At 43.4% G+C, this 17,251-nt stretch overlaps 2 protein-coding genes across 4 annotated transcripts in view; both read right to left on the bottom strand.

Moving 5' to 3' along the window:
- Window positions 1-4,306, bottom strand: part of LOC130577545 (golgin subfamily B member 1-like) — a 34,458-nt gene extending 30,152 nt beyond the window's left edge. For 2 of the 3 annotated variants that reach the window (XM_057372990.1, XM_057372992.1), the window contains exons 1-4: window positions 4,212-4,306; window positions 1,673-1,730; window positions 904-1,047; window positions 27-173 (exon numbers count right to left, since the gene is read on the bottom strand). In XM_057372990.1, coding sequence (XP_057228973.1) covers window positions 27-173; window positions 904-1,047; window positions 1,673-1,717 — 336 coding nt within the window. In that variant the 5' untranslated portion in view covers window positions 1,718-1,730; window positions 4,212-4,306. Of the gene's footprint in view, window positions 1-26; window positions 174-903; window positions 1,048-1,672; window positions 1,731-3,037; window positions 3,173-4,211 lie in introns of those variants that run through there. The other variant, XM_057372991.1, reaches the window with a different exon arrangement.
- A 4,409-nt stretch (window positions 4,307-8,715) lies between these two features.
- Window positions 8,716-15,009, bottom strand: CD59 (CD59 molecule (CD59 blood group)). Its single transcript, XM_057372989.1, has 4 exons — window positions 14,896-15,009; window positions 12,620-12,692; window positions 11,810-11,911; window positions 8,716-10,360 (listed from the first exon to the last, which is right to left on the bottom strand). The coding sequence occupies exons 2-4, from the start codon at window positions 12,681-12,683 to the stop codon at window positions 10,167-10,169; spliced, it is 360 nt and encodes a 119-aa protein (XP_057228972.1). The 5' UTR covers window positions 12,684-12,692; window positions 14,896-15,009; the 3' UTR covers window positions 8,716-10,166.
- Between the last annotated feature and the right edge of the window lie 2,242 nt (window positions 15,010-17,251).

Below are 17,251 nucleotides of genomic sequence, written 5' to 3'. Positions count from 1 at the left end.
TGCTATAAAATGTGASGACACCTTACCTTTTTTGGTTCTGCCTTGGCCTCTAAGCCTCCTGCCACTGGTAACTGCTTCTTAAGTTCTTCCAACTGYGAAGTTAATGATGCAACCTTGGCTTTGTTCTGCAGCTTCAGCTTGGAAAGTTTGGCATCAGCAGATTCTTTCTCCTCCTACAAATATCAAAGTCACAAAGTATTAAATTAGCTGCATGGACAACTGCCTGCTTCAATTCTTCCATTAAAAAAAAAAAAGAGGGAGAAATCTGAAGTTATTAACAAAAAGCTTGTCCCTGAAGAGACATTACAATATTTTATTTAAATTATTTAAATTTTCTCTTCATTATTTAAACTTTCTGCACATGGTTATTACACTTGTCTAAGAATCCAAAGCCTTATGATATAAATTTCCTATTTTTTTCATGGCAACACGAATTCTGGGCTTAATTTTTTATTGAGAAAAATAAATTACTTTTATATTAAAAAATACAAAAAGACAGACACCTTCRTAATAGTGTAAAAGCTTGTTTCATTTTGGTTAAAGAGAGCTTGGTTTAGCATTTTAAAACATTCCATATTTTAACAGTAGGCWGTTCACATCCACCGATAAAGAGTGCAAAAAGAAGTCTCTTGCACGAAGAGATCAACCTTATGATTTTTTTAAAAAAACAACAAAGAACAACAAGCCCTAAAAAAGCCTTCAGGACATTAGATATAAGTTCTTTCTAGTTCAATCCTGGAACACAGCACATGCTGGGAAAAAGCAGTAAAGTCCAGGACCCAGAACAGCTCCCTGAGACCATCCCAGAGGTGTTGTAACAAACTAGAAGCTTGCAAAACATGACTAAAAGGACTGAAGTGGGGGTTTTAAACAGCGTTTTTGCCATGAACAMGTGCACAGTACCTTTAACTGAAGATCTTTGCGCCGGAGCTGAGCATCCTTCTCCCTGACAAGCTCCTTTAGCTGTGCCAGCAGCTGCTCGGTGCTTGTCAGCTGCTCTGTCAGATCCGTCACTGCTGCACTTCCCACATCCTGGGAGCCTGCAGCCTGGGGATATTAACCATGCTTTCAAAAAGCCAAATGGGGCACACAGCACTGCTCCTCAAACGCCTGCACTTGGGTCTCACTTTATTCAAACAGTCTGCAAATACAACACTAAAACTTCCATGAATTATACCAGGCTGTTTTTACCAAATCACATGGAACTCTAAACCTTATGAATTAGTTTAGGAGTATTGGCTTGAAATACAGCAAAACTATCCAAGAATCCAGGTATCGAACCTGAATTTACTCCTTCAGTGCATTTGTGCTGTGGCAGCCAGCAGTGCTACTAAATAAAACAAATACCCATCAAATATTGATATTGAACCTACTCCACAAAAAGATCCACTGGGGAGGAAGCTTATGTAACTCCTACAGATGTTTCCTTAAGGCAAAATAAGCAGAGTGAGGATRAGCACAGCAGCTGTGATGGGCATGAGAGATTAAATATCAAGGAGAGAAAAAACAAGGACACAAGCTGACTGATTTCAGAGTCCTAAAGCTGTCATGGTAAAACTAGTCAGACAACTGCTTTATAAAAGAGCAAATACATATGGTTAGGATATCAAAAATGAAATATGTTCAGCATCAGAAATTCTCAAGAAAATATTAATAGTAATTCAGTACTTACTACTGTTTTGGAAGGAGAATCATCTCCAGTAGCCCATTTCCACATAGTTCCACGATGGCTACGAAAACGTAAATGAAACAATACCACAATAAGTATCAGAGACTCAAATCACTAAAATTAATTCATACTTCTCTCTATGTCTTTCATTGTGAAATGGTTGAAACTGATCTGTTCAGCTCTGACAACACCTCTGATCTCCACCACACTAGCAGTTGTTGAGAAATAACACTTCTCATTATGTACAAAGTATGCATAATGTGCCTTTTTTAAAAACTGCCAGCCAGTGAAATGCCAATACTACCAAAAATAATCCAGAGAAGTCTTTAAAGAGTAAATGCCATGGAGTATTATTCAGCACAGCTGCTTCTCCAACATATAAATAGAAGACAAACCACWTATAGTTTGCTAATATTTAACCTGACCTGAAACACTGCCTGTCACTGCAGGAAATCAGGGATTACATTTTTGCACATTTCCAGAAAATCACACACTAAGGCTAAAACCATTAAGCAATATCAAACTCCTGTGACTACTGCATATCTGGAAAGCACAGCCAGCACACACCTACTCAGTAATTTTCACTCTCAACTAACAACACTCAAGAGGAAAATCATGTGTCCTTTCCATTCTGTATTACAGACTTCTGAACTGTGCATTCACAGACCAGTTTTGAATTTGGAAAGCAGTTTATAAGTATRCATTAGCACATAGCTTATCTTTAAAAGAATGCAGCCTGACAGCAGAGGCTGCTTTTAAAGGTGTTTATTACTTCAAAGCTAAACCCAGGAATCACAGACTGCAACCTATGGGCCAAATCACCTCAAAGGCCAAACAGGATCCTCCTAAGGATTTTTGCTAACATTAAAATCAACAAATGAGCCATGGGCGTGGGGACGGGAATTACAGAACCTGTAAGTAMAACCCTCCTCTCCTAACTAACTACTCCAGAGCTGTAACATCAAACCTGTTCCCAGTGAAAAGCTCACTTCCAGACACATAAAAGGGACACCCGGGTACAAAGAGGACARAATGACTCACTAGATGTAACACGGTGGTGCATTTGTATTTCATTTATGAGTATTTCAGCTCATTTCCAGCTCTGACTGATGGAATCATTTTGCTTGTCTCACCTGGCAGCATTCCTCCCTGAATACCTGAACTGCTCCTTCCTGGTGTATTTTTATTTTCATCAGTGACGCTAAATACTCACAAGTTTTCCAAACCAAGCTGGGAAACAWAACCGGTCAGGTTTTTCCTACCCAGCATGAAATCAACCACGGATGGTTTTTGCTTTTTTCCTGGGATACAGACAGCAAGTTAAAGCTGCAATTTTTTACATAAAGCTGCAATCCCTCAACTCTTCACCTTTCACAAATTCCACCAGACACAACAGATGCTGCTCCATTTTATAAAACAACTTTCTCCTRATGCTGGAAGTACAACTGAGGTTCCAGCTCTTACCACAACAGGATGCTACAAAAAAGAAAAGTCCCAGTGGTAGCTTTTCCTTCCTAACTCATCCATTACCAGCTGCAGCCAAATCCAACTAGAAAAACCTAATCATGTATTATTAATCTGGGCACTTTCCAGCCTCCTCAGTGACCTGAGTCAGAGACCACAGGGCCCAGCACAAGGGCACATGACAGATTTGGGCAGCAGGTCATTTCAGCTCTCAGTGCTGAGGAAGGTGATGGCAGTTCCCCCCTCCTCTCTGCCACCAGACTCCAGCAGAAAAACAGTCTGTGTAAAAACCCAGCTAAGCCTTGTAGTATTTTAAACCCATTTCCTGAAACAATGTGGTGCTGGAAACACACATACTAAAAGAAAATAATTTTCATCTAATTATTTCTTCCTTCTACCTGCACACTTTTGCTTTTACCCACCAGGATGTTGGTTCTTCTGCTGAACAAACTAAATTCGTTCAAACAAAMTATCTGTGCCATATATGAACTAAAAGCTTCTGGACAAAATCTTGGCCCAAATCGGCATGAACATACCACACACAGCACAAACTGAAGCAGCGTTACCAAACCACACRTACTCTGTATAATTATGATACATTTATACAGCCATTACTTGGATCTATTACAAACAGGATCTCTTAGTCACTTAGTCATATTTAAATAGTAATACAAATATTATTTTCTATAATAAATACATTTAAGGTATTTTATTTATATATATATATATATATATATATATATATATATATATATATATGTATGTATATATAAAATAAATAATATACAAAAGAAGTACTACTTTCTAAGAGTGACCAAGTGGACAAACAGCAGATCAGAGCAGTGCAGGTGCATGTGGGGTGCGGACAGAACTCGAATGAGCCCTTTCCAATCCCAATCCCTCCTTCATTTGCAGCCCCTCCGGCGCGGCTCTGTCACCGCCCGGCAATGGGAGTGCGCGACCCCCCCCCGCCCCCTCCTTCCCCCCTCAGGGCTCCGCGGGGCGGGCTCCACAGGCCGAGGCCGGGCCTGCCGGCACACGGAGGAGGTTTTGCCGTGKCGGCGGTGTCCGCACTCACCTGCGGGGCGGCGGAGGGGCGGCCGCGGCCCCCAAGCCCGCCGAGCCCGCTCAGCCCCGACGCGGCCCCGTCGCCGCCGCCGCCTCTGCGGCCCCGCAGCCTCGGCCGCGCCCCGCCGGGAGCGGCTCCGCCGGTGCTGCAGCGCCCCCTGGCGGCGGGGAGGACCGACAGCCTCCCGCTCCGGCCGGTGATGGAGATTGTTGATCTCCTGTTGAGCTCCTGTTGTTCCTGAATTTTTCCATTTTTTTTCTGTGGAGAAGCGGGAACCTACAAGCCAGATATATGTCTCCTTGAAAATTACCACATACTTATTGCCTGTGTTAGGAAAATTAATCCACAAGCACCAGAGGTTTATGTCCAAAAAKGAGACAGAGGAGTCCSGCAACTTTATTCATGAATAAAGGGAGAGGTCATGGGCATTTCCCATGGGGTCTCTCCAACTCATAGAGGAYGCAGCCTCCTTTTATCCCAATTTCCTGGCCATTCCCTCTCTCYTTCYCCATTGGCTGAGGTACTTGAGARGTACAGGCTCCCCAAAACGCCTGATGAAACCCCCCCTTCTATCATACATTTCCCYCTTTCAATATACATCTCTGTGTYTCTGCTCAGGTACTCTATTAAAATAGACKGGGGTAARCSAATCAGYAGAATTCCTATGCAAATCCTTCCTAYTGTTTCTATCTCCCAATATCAGCCTTATCTCACCCCAGATTCAGAGTCTGTTTGTARAGACACTMYCTTCTCATTCCYTTCACCTGCTTMTCTGTGCCACTGCCTTGCCACCACCCTCACAGCAAAGAATTTCTTCCTAAAATCTGCTCTAAACTCACCCTTCTTCAATTTAAAGCTCCCAAGTCAAGTCCATTTTCCAGGTTATACTCTCCTTTAGTTTGTTATACTTACACATGAGCAATGCCAAAGTCTCCAGCAAAATTCCACCTCTTCACTACATTGTAATAATGTGAATTGAGATATATACATAAATAAAGTTAAAAGGTTTTCAGACTAGAAAAACTGGCAGYTGTATTATTAGGAAATGGAATTATCTTAACAACAGTTATATTGATCTCACTTTCAGGGAGAGGAATGGATTGAAAATCCTTTTTCTTAACAGAAAAAAAAGACCATCTCCAGCTCACTACGAGGAAAAACATGCAAGTACAAATGGAAGCTGTGCCTCGGATGTGACAGCAGCAGCCTTTTTATCTCCTGCAATCTTTTAGACAGCCATTTTATCCGTGTACAAAATGCAGCTTTTTAGAGATAACTAACACTGGATTCTGGTCTACTGCCCCACCATTCCCCATCACTTCATCACAGAGAACAGAGAATAAACCTCCATTTACAAGAGCCTACAGCATTACCACGACTGAGAGCAGGAAGGAASAAACCCATCAGGCTTTAAAAGCAACTAGATTCGAAGATGTGGCTGTCATTTTAATCACTTAAATCTTTTCCTGGTGCAGCACTCTTATCGTGGTTGGTTTCAGATGCCAGCTGAAAGTGTTCTCACCTGAGCTCTGACCACTTAGTGCCATGACAGCTGCTGATGATGGATGCCTGAAGTGCTCTGGGAGACTTCAACATCTCTGGAAAGAGGATTCTGAGCATGRAAAGAGCTTCAGCACTGAATGTGGCACAGAGCACTCCTTGGAGAATCCTCTGGAGAACAAGGCTTCCGTGGTTTGCACCAGTCTCCAAAACTAATTCCAAATCTGACCACAACATCCAACCAGTCAAACTGTAAGCTTGGTGATTTTAGCCCCATTGTGCAATGTCCCCATAGCTTTTCCCCATAGCAGCATCTCTGAATGCCTGAGAGAGGGGAGAATGGGAGTGCACATCTCCTGTCTCATCCCATTCCACCAAAACAGTGTAAGGGGCTGGTTTAAATGGTGCCAGGCATCACACCGACCCTGTGCAGTGAGGAATGGTGAAGCTGTCACTCCTGAACAGCACTAGCATGCCAGGAATAACTCAGCTGGGCTCACAAGGTGCCAGTGGATGGATTTGGAAGCATCTAAACCAGTGCAAGATTCCTTATCCCTTAAATAGAGCCAGCACTGGATCACATGCAGAGATGTCATTATTCAGGAGGGAAACTTTGCTCCAAACACTGGTGGTTTTTTATTCATTCTGCTTAGGAGAAAGAAACCAAAAGCATTTTTTAATTCACCCTTTTCCTAGGCTCCAGAACAGTTTTTTTTTAATGCTGTAAGTTGTCATACACATAAAAAATGATACCATCTGCATGTGTTCATTTTATCCCAATGTATAAATTATTCTTCGAAGGACAGGAGTGGAGATGACACCGTACTCCTTTGGGAGATCTCACAGCCAATCAGTTGCTCTCTTGTCCCTCTCTAAAWTGCAGAATGGTGTCAGCATGTCCTGTTAATGCAATATTCACAGTGTTGAGTCAGAAAGTGCAGTGTACTCTTTTCTGCCTCAMCAAATGTGGGGATCTCACAGATAGGCTCTCTTGGATGTTTAGGTATAGCCAAGCTCCCCTGCTGTGATGCCAGCCTAGGACTGACTGWATTTACCAGTCAGACCCAAGCCCTTGGAGATACACAGAGGCTCAGACACATTAAACTCTCTTCCAGCTGGAGGGACGCTGCCATTGTTAAATGCATTTAATATTAATATAACAGCAGTATCCAGATGCCCCAGTTAGTGCAACAGTGAGTTTCCTAATGTGCTCCTCTCTACTGGTGCTGTTCTGATATCTTAGTTGCTAAGACAAAATAAATAAAGCTGCTCGCTGGTCAGCCTCCTCATCCCYCTCGCACCAAAAAGCAGTGGGAGGAAATTGCTTGCTCTGCCTGTCTGCTTTTCCTGGTGCATCTGMTTCTTTTCACAATTTCCTGGATCCTGATATAACAGGGAGACATCCCACCTCATCTTTAATGAGGGATGTAAAAACTAGAGAAGGATTTCACACAGGATAAAGCCAGATTCCATATCGGCCCCACATTCCTACCAAGACCAGGAGCCTTCCAAGCTCTCTGCATGCCCAAGTTCCAGTCAAAGGACATGTGGTCACCACCACAAGGACTTGAAGAAGGAATTAATGGCAAAAACAGATCACAAGAAGGAATTTCTGTGTTGCTGCAGCTTCCATTTGTTACTTTGTCCTTTTTGTTCCTATTTAAGTTGTGTGTCTCCCCACGGCCTCCCCCCCAAAAAAAAACCCAACTGGCTTGAGAGCAACTTAGATGCAGATATAGGGAAGAATATTCTTGGATGATTAGATGGCCAAATTGGCATAAAAAAACGTGCTCAAAGGATGAGGTCTGAGTCACGCCACTAATTGAGCAAACCACTCAGGTAATCACAAAATAAAACCAAAACAACCCCAACAAGAGTGACAAGTTACCTAGCACCCACTGCAGAGGGACCCGTAACAGGAACCTTTGCACAGTGACACAGCAGCTCACACTGGGTTTACCCTGCATTATCCTGGATCTTACAGGGCACAACTAAACCACACAAAATACCTGGCTGATATTCCCACTGAGAGCAGCCTGAAGTTAGGATTCCCTGGGTTTCAGGTGCCACTTTGTGACACCCAGCCCAAAGAYTGGGAATCACTCCTGGCACCAGTACATACTGGAGGCTGACCAGGAGGAAAATAGCATTCAGAGGACTCGAGGGTCCTGGTGGACTCAGAGTTTAAAACATTTTAATATTTTTATATTTGAGCCAAGGTTTCAATGGCTCTCTTGGTGTTAATGGCACTCTTTGAGCACTGGCTATYGAATTTGGGTGTAACACAGGAGCAGCAGAGTCAAAATTCAAGGCATAGTCACTGTTCAACAATCTGCAGGACAGGGCTCAGCAGTCAGCCCAACCAAACTCAGAGAATGCAAACCTTAACCATGTTCTGGTTGATTTTTATAAAAAGAAAGTGGCCTTTTAGAGCTTAAAACACAARGACTCCTTGTTTAAGCTGCCTCAAGAAGAGAAAGAAAGGAGAAATATGACTAATTAAACAAAAATGTGTTCAAGGCTATAAAAAATAAATATTCAAAATGATTGCTTGAACATTAGACACACAAAATAAGTTTCTTGCACTTACGAAAAAGGAGATATTTTATATATGCAGACCATACAGCAATAAAACAAGTTTAAAAGTGCCAYCATCAAAAAAGACATTGACAATAGAGAAAAAATGCTGCCATCAGGATGATTTTAAGCCTAAGGAATCTATCATCTTGTCCAACAAGACACCTCTACTACAAACCTTCCCCCATTTATACTGAGTCAGTGCTTTAATMCTTTTTCACCTGAAATGAGCCTGAGTTTGGCAAACGGAGCTGCAGCAGTGGAAAAAGTCATTGTGTTGAAAATACTGTCTTCCAGGGTCTGTTTTTAATCAGGTGGGAAATAAATAAAAGGAAGGARACACATCCACTTGGAACTTGCTGAGTGTCTGGATGGGAAGCATGGATGCACCTCACAKTGAAACTGGAGTTCCATCATTGTAAATACCGATCCATCACCACACACTCCACGTTTTCTTTTTTGACACTTTTATTAATCAAAGACAGGACAACTTCCATATTTTGAGTGTTAAGAGAGATCCCAGGACATTTTCATAGCTACAATAAGCTTAACCGAAAGGTACACTTGCAGAATACATCGCGGATTTGGAACAACACCCTTGTTGTGACTGGTGAACTGGTGCCACTGGTGTCACTGGTGTCACAAGCACAAGTGAGGGTCCTGGGGAAGAGGATATCCCATTGGCAATGGACACAACTCCAGCATGGATATGCCAGCAGCTCCAGGGGAGAAAAAGGAGGATTTGGCATCACACCTGACTGAGAGGGTCCCCAGGTACCRGAGATGGCCCAAGGTCTGTCTCCACCATGGAGCTGAGCAATGTAAATATCTCAGTATTTCAGCTTCAGACCTCTGATACCTACAAACTGAGCAGGTTTTATTCATGCTATATAAATACACACTTATATTGTGCCTTGGCATTTATGGAAATAAAGTTCTGCAAGATTTTAATACTCTTAGGTGGAAGCTTGAAGGGTTAAGTTTACACGTCACCGTTTGCAGCAAAACCCAAAAGCTAATTAGGTGGGGAAGTAAACTACATGTGCCATTTCAACTCCTTAGYATTTTATAATCAATTTTCAGTATACCAATAAATACTCAGTGCAAAGCACATGCTGACTTAAAATCCTAGGCATGGATAATGTATCAGGAAAATTAAGAGAGAAGCTATCAACTGTTGTCCACATGCTMACAGAAATATATATACTGAAGAAAAAGAAGGAAGTGTTTCTCACTTATAACAGTATTTTGGTTTTGGTTTAAGAAATGTAGGTGCTTTCTCCAAAAATAACAGCACTTGACAAGGTTATATCATTGGCTTATATAAAAAAAAAAAAAAAAGGTAGTGATGGGAACAAAGTGTTTACATGATTTGAAACTGCATATTTCCATATTCATCACAAAGACTGCAGCAAGGTACRCTTATGATCCAACACTTCTTGTGTTGAGGGCAAATCCACTGCTTGGTCTGTGACRAGGAGCATCCAAAGAAAAACACATCAAAACCCACAGAAATGCCAACCAAAATAATGGGAGTTTATGGGATGGTACAAAAATTATAGTTTCCAGCAGAAAAGCTGCAGTGTTCCTTCTCCTTCACATTACCCACTGGAGTTTGCCAAGGTTCTCCAGAAGATAACATGACTTCCAAGAACCTAACTTCCCCATGAAAATGGGGACAGATCAAAACACACAATAACTGCTAACAACACACATCTCCATCCCATGAACAGAGACAGCAATTCAACTTACAGAACCCTGGGAAACTACTYCAAATCACAAGGGAATGTTTCTGCCCATGGACAGAACTGAAAATGTGCAACATAGAGAGGAGTTAATGGTTTTATGTAATTTCAGCTTGAAAGGACAGCACACAGATCAGGATTATCACAGGAGCATCCATAACATGGCCATTACAGAGACAATACTGAAGGCTGCTTTGTTAACCCCAGTAATTGCACCCTTATTGCACAGGTCGTGTTGGCAGCAAAAGAATTCAAAATTATCCAGCTGGAAGAAGTCAGCAATTTGACGCACAGTGCACTGGGATGTCTTCCAGCAGGAGAAAGTTCTCAATGTACCTAGGGAACAAAAAAATTAAACATTAAGAAGAGTATTGACACTAACACCRTCTCTGGTAGGGAGAGAGAGGCACTCCTCAGACTGCCACAGTTGGAAGAATAAAACAGTGAGGAAAAGGCAAAGCTCAATCTGTGACAGGGCCTGTGGTACAAACACTGAAGTTTGATGGAGGCCTCGTGGTCTCTGTTGCCATGGCATCGGGGGGAAGTGGAGTGAGGCAGAAGTTGTTCAGTCTGGCTCTTTGACCTCACAGAAATGTGCTGCATAAACCTCCAAATAGAAGATATTCTGCACAAAGAGTGGAAGATCTGACCACAGTCCCACCCACAGCACTCTGTACAGTTGTGGTTAGTAAGGTAAAAAATGTACCCTCCAATTTTGTATCAAACTGGGAGATGATAATTAGACATGAAATTGCAGCGACAGATCACTGGGCTTGGCCTCTCACCCTSCCCAGAAGGGACACTTTTTGTGTCCTGTAGCTCATGGGCCATTTGTGCACCCAGCATYAGCCCTATAGTTTTGTTTCTGCCCCAGCCATKTACTTGCCTTTTTAATTTCATGTGTTTAGATATTTCCAAATTCTCTTTCTCTAGGAATTTAGCAGTGTGTATCCAATTCAGTTCAAATGATCACTGGGAGATACAGGATGGAGTTTGATACCTCACATCACCAGCCAGACATTCACAGCATCGTTTAGGCTGGAAAAGACCTCTAAAACCATCAAATCAAAYCTTTAACCCAGTGCTGCCAACCCCTCCACTAACCCATGTCCCCARGTGCCACATCCACRTGGCTTTTAAATCCCTGCAGGGATGGGRACTTCAGGACTGCCCTGAGGAGCCTGTGCCAGCACTTGACAACCCTTCAGTGAAGGATGTGCAGAAGACAGAGCCTAAAGAGCAGATAAGGGTGGTARACCACTGGCACAGGTTGTCCACAGGGRTGGTGGATGCCCCATTCCTGGAAACATTCAAGGCCAGGTTAAGTGGAGCTCTGAGAAACCTGATCTAGTCAAAGATGTCCCTCCTGAGACACAGATCGCTTCACCCTCAGGAAAAGAGAATTTATTTCAATAGTCAATTCATAAATCACTGAGCCTTCACTGACAGGTTTATTTTGTGGCTACACAACCTTTATTTGTTTTTAAAGAGTAACAAGTTGTATTTTAAAGACAATGCTGTCTTTATTTTTTACCAGCTCCTCTGGATGGGTTTTTGTTTGATTTTTAAATCTGGGCATACAGGTATCTATGCACATGCTTGTACAATTATAACCTACCTATCTAAATCATCACATTATTGCTTGGATATAAGCATRGCCTTCAAAAGTATTCACAACCTCCTTTTGAGCAGGGCTGAGAAATGCTAGGGCCCGATCAGAGGGGACCAGGTGATGAAAGCTGATCCAAGTGGGTTTATTTTAGGTCTGTGGGACACTGTACATACCAGTTCTTATCTGCAAGCAAGTGTCTTCACTCGTTAAGCAGGTGCTGTTGGTCCTGCACACCATRGGGCTGTTGTCACAGTGGTAACATCTTAAGGTATAACCTAAGACAACAAGAGTTTATCTTTACTGAATAATAATCTACTGAGGCAGTAGAAGTATTAAAAAGGAAAAAAAAAAAAAAGAAAAAGAGGAATCACTATCGGCATGTAATTGTCACAAAACATATGCCTGGTTATTAAGCTCAAGACTTCAGCTAAAATYGTTAAACTCAAGACTTCAGTTAAAATTGACAAGCTTATGTCAGTGTACCAATTGAGACTGCCAGCTTTGAAAGGCACATCTTGAAGCATGTACTTATGCCACTTTTAAAAACACTTACCATTATCTGCCTGCAGAACAAGTTATCAAATGTTTGCTCCTTTTATCTATTCTTGAAGACTGCCTTTTCCAGGCAATGACAGACACTTTCAGCCAAATTTTATTCTATCCTTTTTTTTAATTCCTTCTCCTTTCCCTCTCATACTACACACTGGTTTCCAATTCACATAAGGGGAATCCCATTTTCTAGCAGCAAAACACCAGTTTGTTGCTGTATTAAGCAGTACCACATCCAGTCCCTGATTGTCTCTCCTGACCCAAGACAATCAGAACAGAAAATAAGCCCTGCTTCAATGGTTACTGACATTCCCCAAAGGGGCATTAAATACTCCAGGTCTTTGCTGCTGTTTTTCCTCCCTCTGGCATTTTTTCCATGATTTTATCAGCCCCTGTCATAACATTAATCCACRAAGTCCCTCGCCTCTACTCACCAGAACCGCAAAAAGCAATCAGAACAATGCAGGCAGCCAGCAGGATGCAGTTCATCTTGGCCATGCTTCTTCCCTAATTGGAGGGCATAAAGAGATATTACAAGTTCATTCTATTTAAAAACAAAGTGCCCAGTGATGAACCSAGGTTTCAAGACTTGTTTCAGTATAGAGCTGAAAGCACTGGCCAGGAAAAACAGGGAAAGACAAGAGAGAAAAACAACTGCACTTTCCAAGCGAGGGTTTTTATTCTCAGAACAGAATTTTTATTCTCAGAACTGATATTTGAGCCTTGACATGCTGAGAAGGGTCTCCTCTCTCCTCTCTGATTACACCATTCAGCAGGCCTCCCAATTTCTTGCAGCTACAAATGCACCTAACAAAAAGAAAGGTCTCAAATGCTTTTTCTTTTTCAGCAATTCCACAGTAACCCTGGAGCCAGACTGTGCTCCTTTCTTYTCTCTCATGGAGTTGAAAGAGGTCTGGCTGCTCTACGGGACCTTTTGCCTCTCCTCTCCCAAAATTTCTCCCTCTCTCTGAGCCACTGACACAAGCAGTAAGTGGCTGCAGCAATGGCTCAGGTCTCCATGGCTGCTGCAATCCGTAGGCAGCGGTGAGTTGGGAAGGTCAGGAATTTTTTCTAACGTAGGCAGCTCCAAAGCAGGAGCTCTCAGACAGATTCCTGTACAAGGAGTCTGAACTACAATCACAGCTCCTACTAAAAAATCTCTCCTATTGCAGAGTAGGATATTCCAAGGAGGCATCAAGCAGATACAATGGGAAGAGAAGGACCATACTTGTGCCAGGAGGGCGTGATTTATGTTTGTCTTCAAAGCTTAAGAGGGATTGGAAGTCCCAAAACATTAAAGGTATTCAGATAACAAGTTTTATATCAGGTTAAACCGTAGTGAAACAGTCACTGCTCTTCATTCTGCCTGCAGCTATTTCTACATGCAGCTGTAAGAGTTCAGCATGGCAGACCTTAGCCATGTTATGATGGAGCTTTTTGCTCCCAGAACACTGTCCATGGACTAGAAAAGACATGTTCACAGCAAAAAAAGTATTTATATGCTTCTCAACCTTAAGTCCAATTCATTTTTCTACTCACAAAAAACCTCCAAACTTCATCCAACAAAAAAATCAAACATAAACAAAAGAATCTAAAAATCCCTCATCCAATGACAAAAAAAAACCCAACCTGCTCTCTTTTTTCTCCTCTCTGTATGACTTCCTGTTGAGTATACGGAAACTACAAAAACCAAAAACACAGTGTGGAAGATAAGCTGATTTTCTGAGGTAAACAATTTTGCAAGAAGCCTTTCAAGGCCAGAGGCTCATCTCACAGCGAGTGGATCTGCAGGAGTGCTGTCAAGTGYGGTGATAACAGTAAGATCCATTCTGGACAGCAAATAGAACCACCCYGGGAATCTCTCCATCTTCCAGGAATCCTCAGTCACCCATGTGTCAGCAGACGGAAACAGCTTTGTCTTTTAGCAAAACCAACTCATGACCAGCATGAATATAAGGCAGACGAATAAAAATCACCAGAGCCAGCAAAACAGTAGTAATTCAATGCATCTATTTTTGCGAAAATGAGTAACYGTTTCCATGTGAGACAACAGGAAATTCTGACCKCTGAACAGAAAATTAATACACATAAACAACAATTCACAGCATGGCTTAAAAGAAACAAAAGTAGGAAACATCTCCTAAACTGAATTTTCTAAATTAGTTTTTTTTTTAAGTCAAGCATCTGACCCATCTCAATGACAGGAAACAGCAAGTGCAACAGCACGKAAGGCTCAGTGCCCGGTGGTGAAACAGAATTTCTCCGCAGTCCCACCTGGGAGAAGGCAAGCGGACAGGACCTGCTGCTGTTGTCACTGTAAAAGACAGCACGGGGGAGAAGGGGAAAGGGCAGGGGGAAGGGGAGCAGGAGCCGAATCCCCGCGGGGAGCWGGAGCCCCTCTCCCGTGCCCGGACAGGAGCGGCAGTTGCCTCCTGGCCGCGTTCCACCGCCGCTCCGGCCCTGGGCCCAGCGCACTGCGGTGCGGCCGCCGTGACTCAGGGCACGGGCACGGGCACAACGCCCCAGCCCCGGGCCAAACACATCGCGGCACCCAGAACCCGCCCCGCTGCTCGCAGCTGCCGGGAAAAGCCGCCCTTCTCAGCACTTTCTCCTCCCTGCTCTCCCCCACGGCGCGACCTGCGCGCTCCCCCCGCAGCCACCGCTTCGCTTCGCCGGGCTCCCCGCGCTGCCCTGAGCTCGGCCCGCTCACCGCTCCCGGACAAATCGCGCCATTCGCAGAATGCAGAGCTGTCCAGCCGCTTTTCCGAGCGCTGCTTCGACCAGGGCTGCCCCTCCCGGCGGTGCCGCCCCCGAGGCGGGGCGGGGCGGGGCGGTGGCCGGCAGCCGCTGACGGGAGCGGAGGCGGGGCTCCCTCAGGACGGGCGGCCGGAGCTCCCTGCGCGCTCCTGCGCGCTCCCGGCGCACACAGCCCGCGGAGCCTTTCAGGGATGGGTCTGCTTTCCTCTCTCCTGCGGGATCCGGCCGTGCCTGCCATCCATCGCCGCTTGTGGATACATCCTGCGATGGCTGCGGTTGAGAGGCAACTTCAAGACCGTGCCCTGTCGCAGGTTACTCCAAGCTCCAACTGACCTGGCCTTCAACATGCCAGGAAAATTAACCCACGACGCTAGAGGGTTTATGTCCAAAAAGGAGACGGAGGAGTTGATGCCTGAACTGCTACCTAAAACAGAGGCTGGACAAAATTAAGGCAATAAAAGCAGTTCTATTTATTGCAGGGCCTTMAGGTCCATTCAGGGCAGTCACCCAGGGGCTGCATCCACWATGGACAATGGCTCACGGGTTTTTCACGCTTTATCAGTTYTRTCCATTTGCACATCGGGGCTGAATCCKCCAATTGCAGCTGCAGCCACTGAWGTCATTGACTCCAAGTTTGCCACCCCCAATTCTCTGTTGTTTCCATCTCTTGTGGCCTGGCMCAGTGAGGTGTCCTTGAGTTACRGGCCTAAGGAGGAATTGTTTTGTCTAAAATCAGAGAACAGTAGTTCAGCACTTGAGTCTAGAGTTATACGCTAAAGAAYTACAGGATTACAGATACATGAAAAAGATAGAAGCTAAAATCCTAAGGTATCAGAGTCCCATAACTTTATTCGAATAAAGGGAGAAGCCATGAGCATTCCCCTTTGGGTTGGGTGACACAGTCCCTGTTTTATCCCARATTCCCAGCTCCATCTCCCTCTTCCTTTAACCCTCTGGCTGAGGTACTCAGAAGGTACAGACTTCCCAATGCCCCCTCTAATATGCACCCCCCCCCCCTTTTGTTATATAAAAGAAAGAAAAAAAAAAACTATTCTGTTAAGTCTTTGTTATTTTTATCTAGGTTCAGGATTGAACACGGCCTTGGCTGAGCAGCACTCCATGTTGATCAGTAACATTTTCTAGAACTGAGAGTTTCTTCACTATCTGTAAGTTCCTAGCCCTGCCTACAAGTAGATTCACATGGTCTGTTTGTAAAGACACATTCATCTTATTCYTTTAAATACTACAGGGATGGGGCAGCCACAGCTTCTCTGGGAAACCCATGCCAGGGCCTCACCCTGCTCTGATAAATAATTTCTTCTCAACATCCCATCTAAACCCACCCTCTCTCACTTAAGATCTATCCCCCTTTGCCTGTTACTCCAGGTCCTTTTSCAAGGTCCCTCTTGAGCTCTTTTGGAGGCCGTTTAGGTACTGGAGGGCACCCCAAGGTCTCCCAGAGAGAGATAACCTTGGMATTTAGACCATGAGGTAAGGAAAACAGTGAAGAGTTTCAGAACACACAAAGGAACAACCAGGAATGGAAAGTGGCARTTTTCCTCCAGAGGTACCTGGATATAGATCTAACCATTAACAAACTAAAAACATATTGAAGAGCAACAGAAATGTACTTGAAAACACCAGAAGTATTTTAGTAATACTTAAATTCATGCTATCTAGAAAAAAAAAAAAGTTCCATGCTCACTTGAGGACAATATGAAATATGTTGAAAGCTACCAGTTTTATTTTAAAAGGATTCTTGGATTTATTTTTGTTTGGCCAAATAATAATTGGCCAAAACTGCCAATTTATTTACTAAACCTAAAGCAAGCCCTAAATCACTTAGAACTTACATCAGAGTCTCTTGGTGTGTTGATTAGCAGTCAGCTCAGCATACAATCTTATGTTTAAAAGATTTTACCTCTGTTTAAGCCACAAATAAAAGCAAAGGGATCTAAGAGTAAGATGCTTAATAAATGAGAATCCCCTCAATTAATATAATAGAAAAAAACCCTATTAACTCACCTAGATGAGGAACTGGGAACAAGGGACCTCAGCCACWGCTGAACACTTACCTATTTTCCTTTCTCAAAATCTGGCAACAGTCCCTCCAAAAGAACACACATTTATCTGTACCAATARATGGTATTTCAAACTTGACCTGAATTTTCCACCTTAAAATCTTTGCAATTTTGCAAGGTTAAACAACGACAAGAAAAAACAAAAGCAGCACCAGAATACTGGAATAACTTGCAAGCAACTTTCAGTTGTGTTTTTTTATTTGACTGGCTGGCACACCAGTTGTTTTT

Source organism: Malurus melanocephalus, unplaced genomic scaffold, assembly GCF_030028575.1.
Source record: "Malurus melanocephalus ecotype Western Australia unplaced genomic scaffold, MMel_1.1 scaffold_182, whole genome shotgun sequence".
NCBI classification, from domain to species: Eukaryota; Metazoa; Chordata; class Aves; order Passeriformes; family Maluridae; genus Malurus; species Malurus melanocephalus.
Note: the sequence above shows the minus strand (reverse complement) of the source record. Positions and strands in the feature narration are given on the sequence as shown.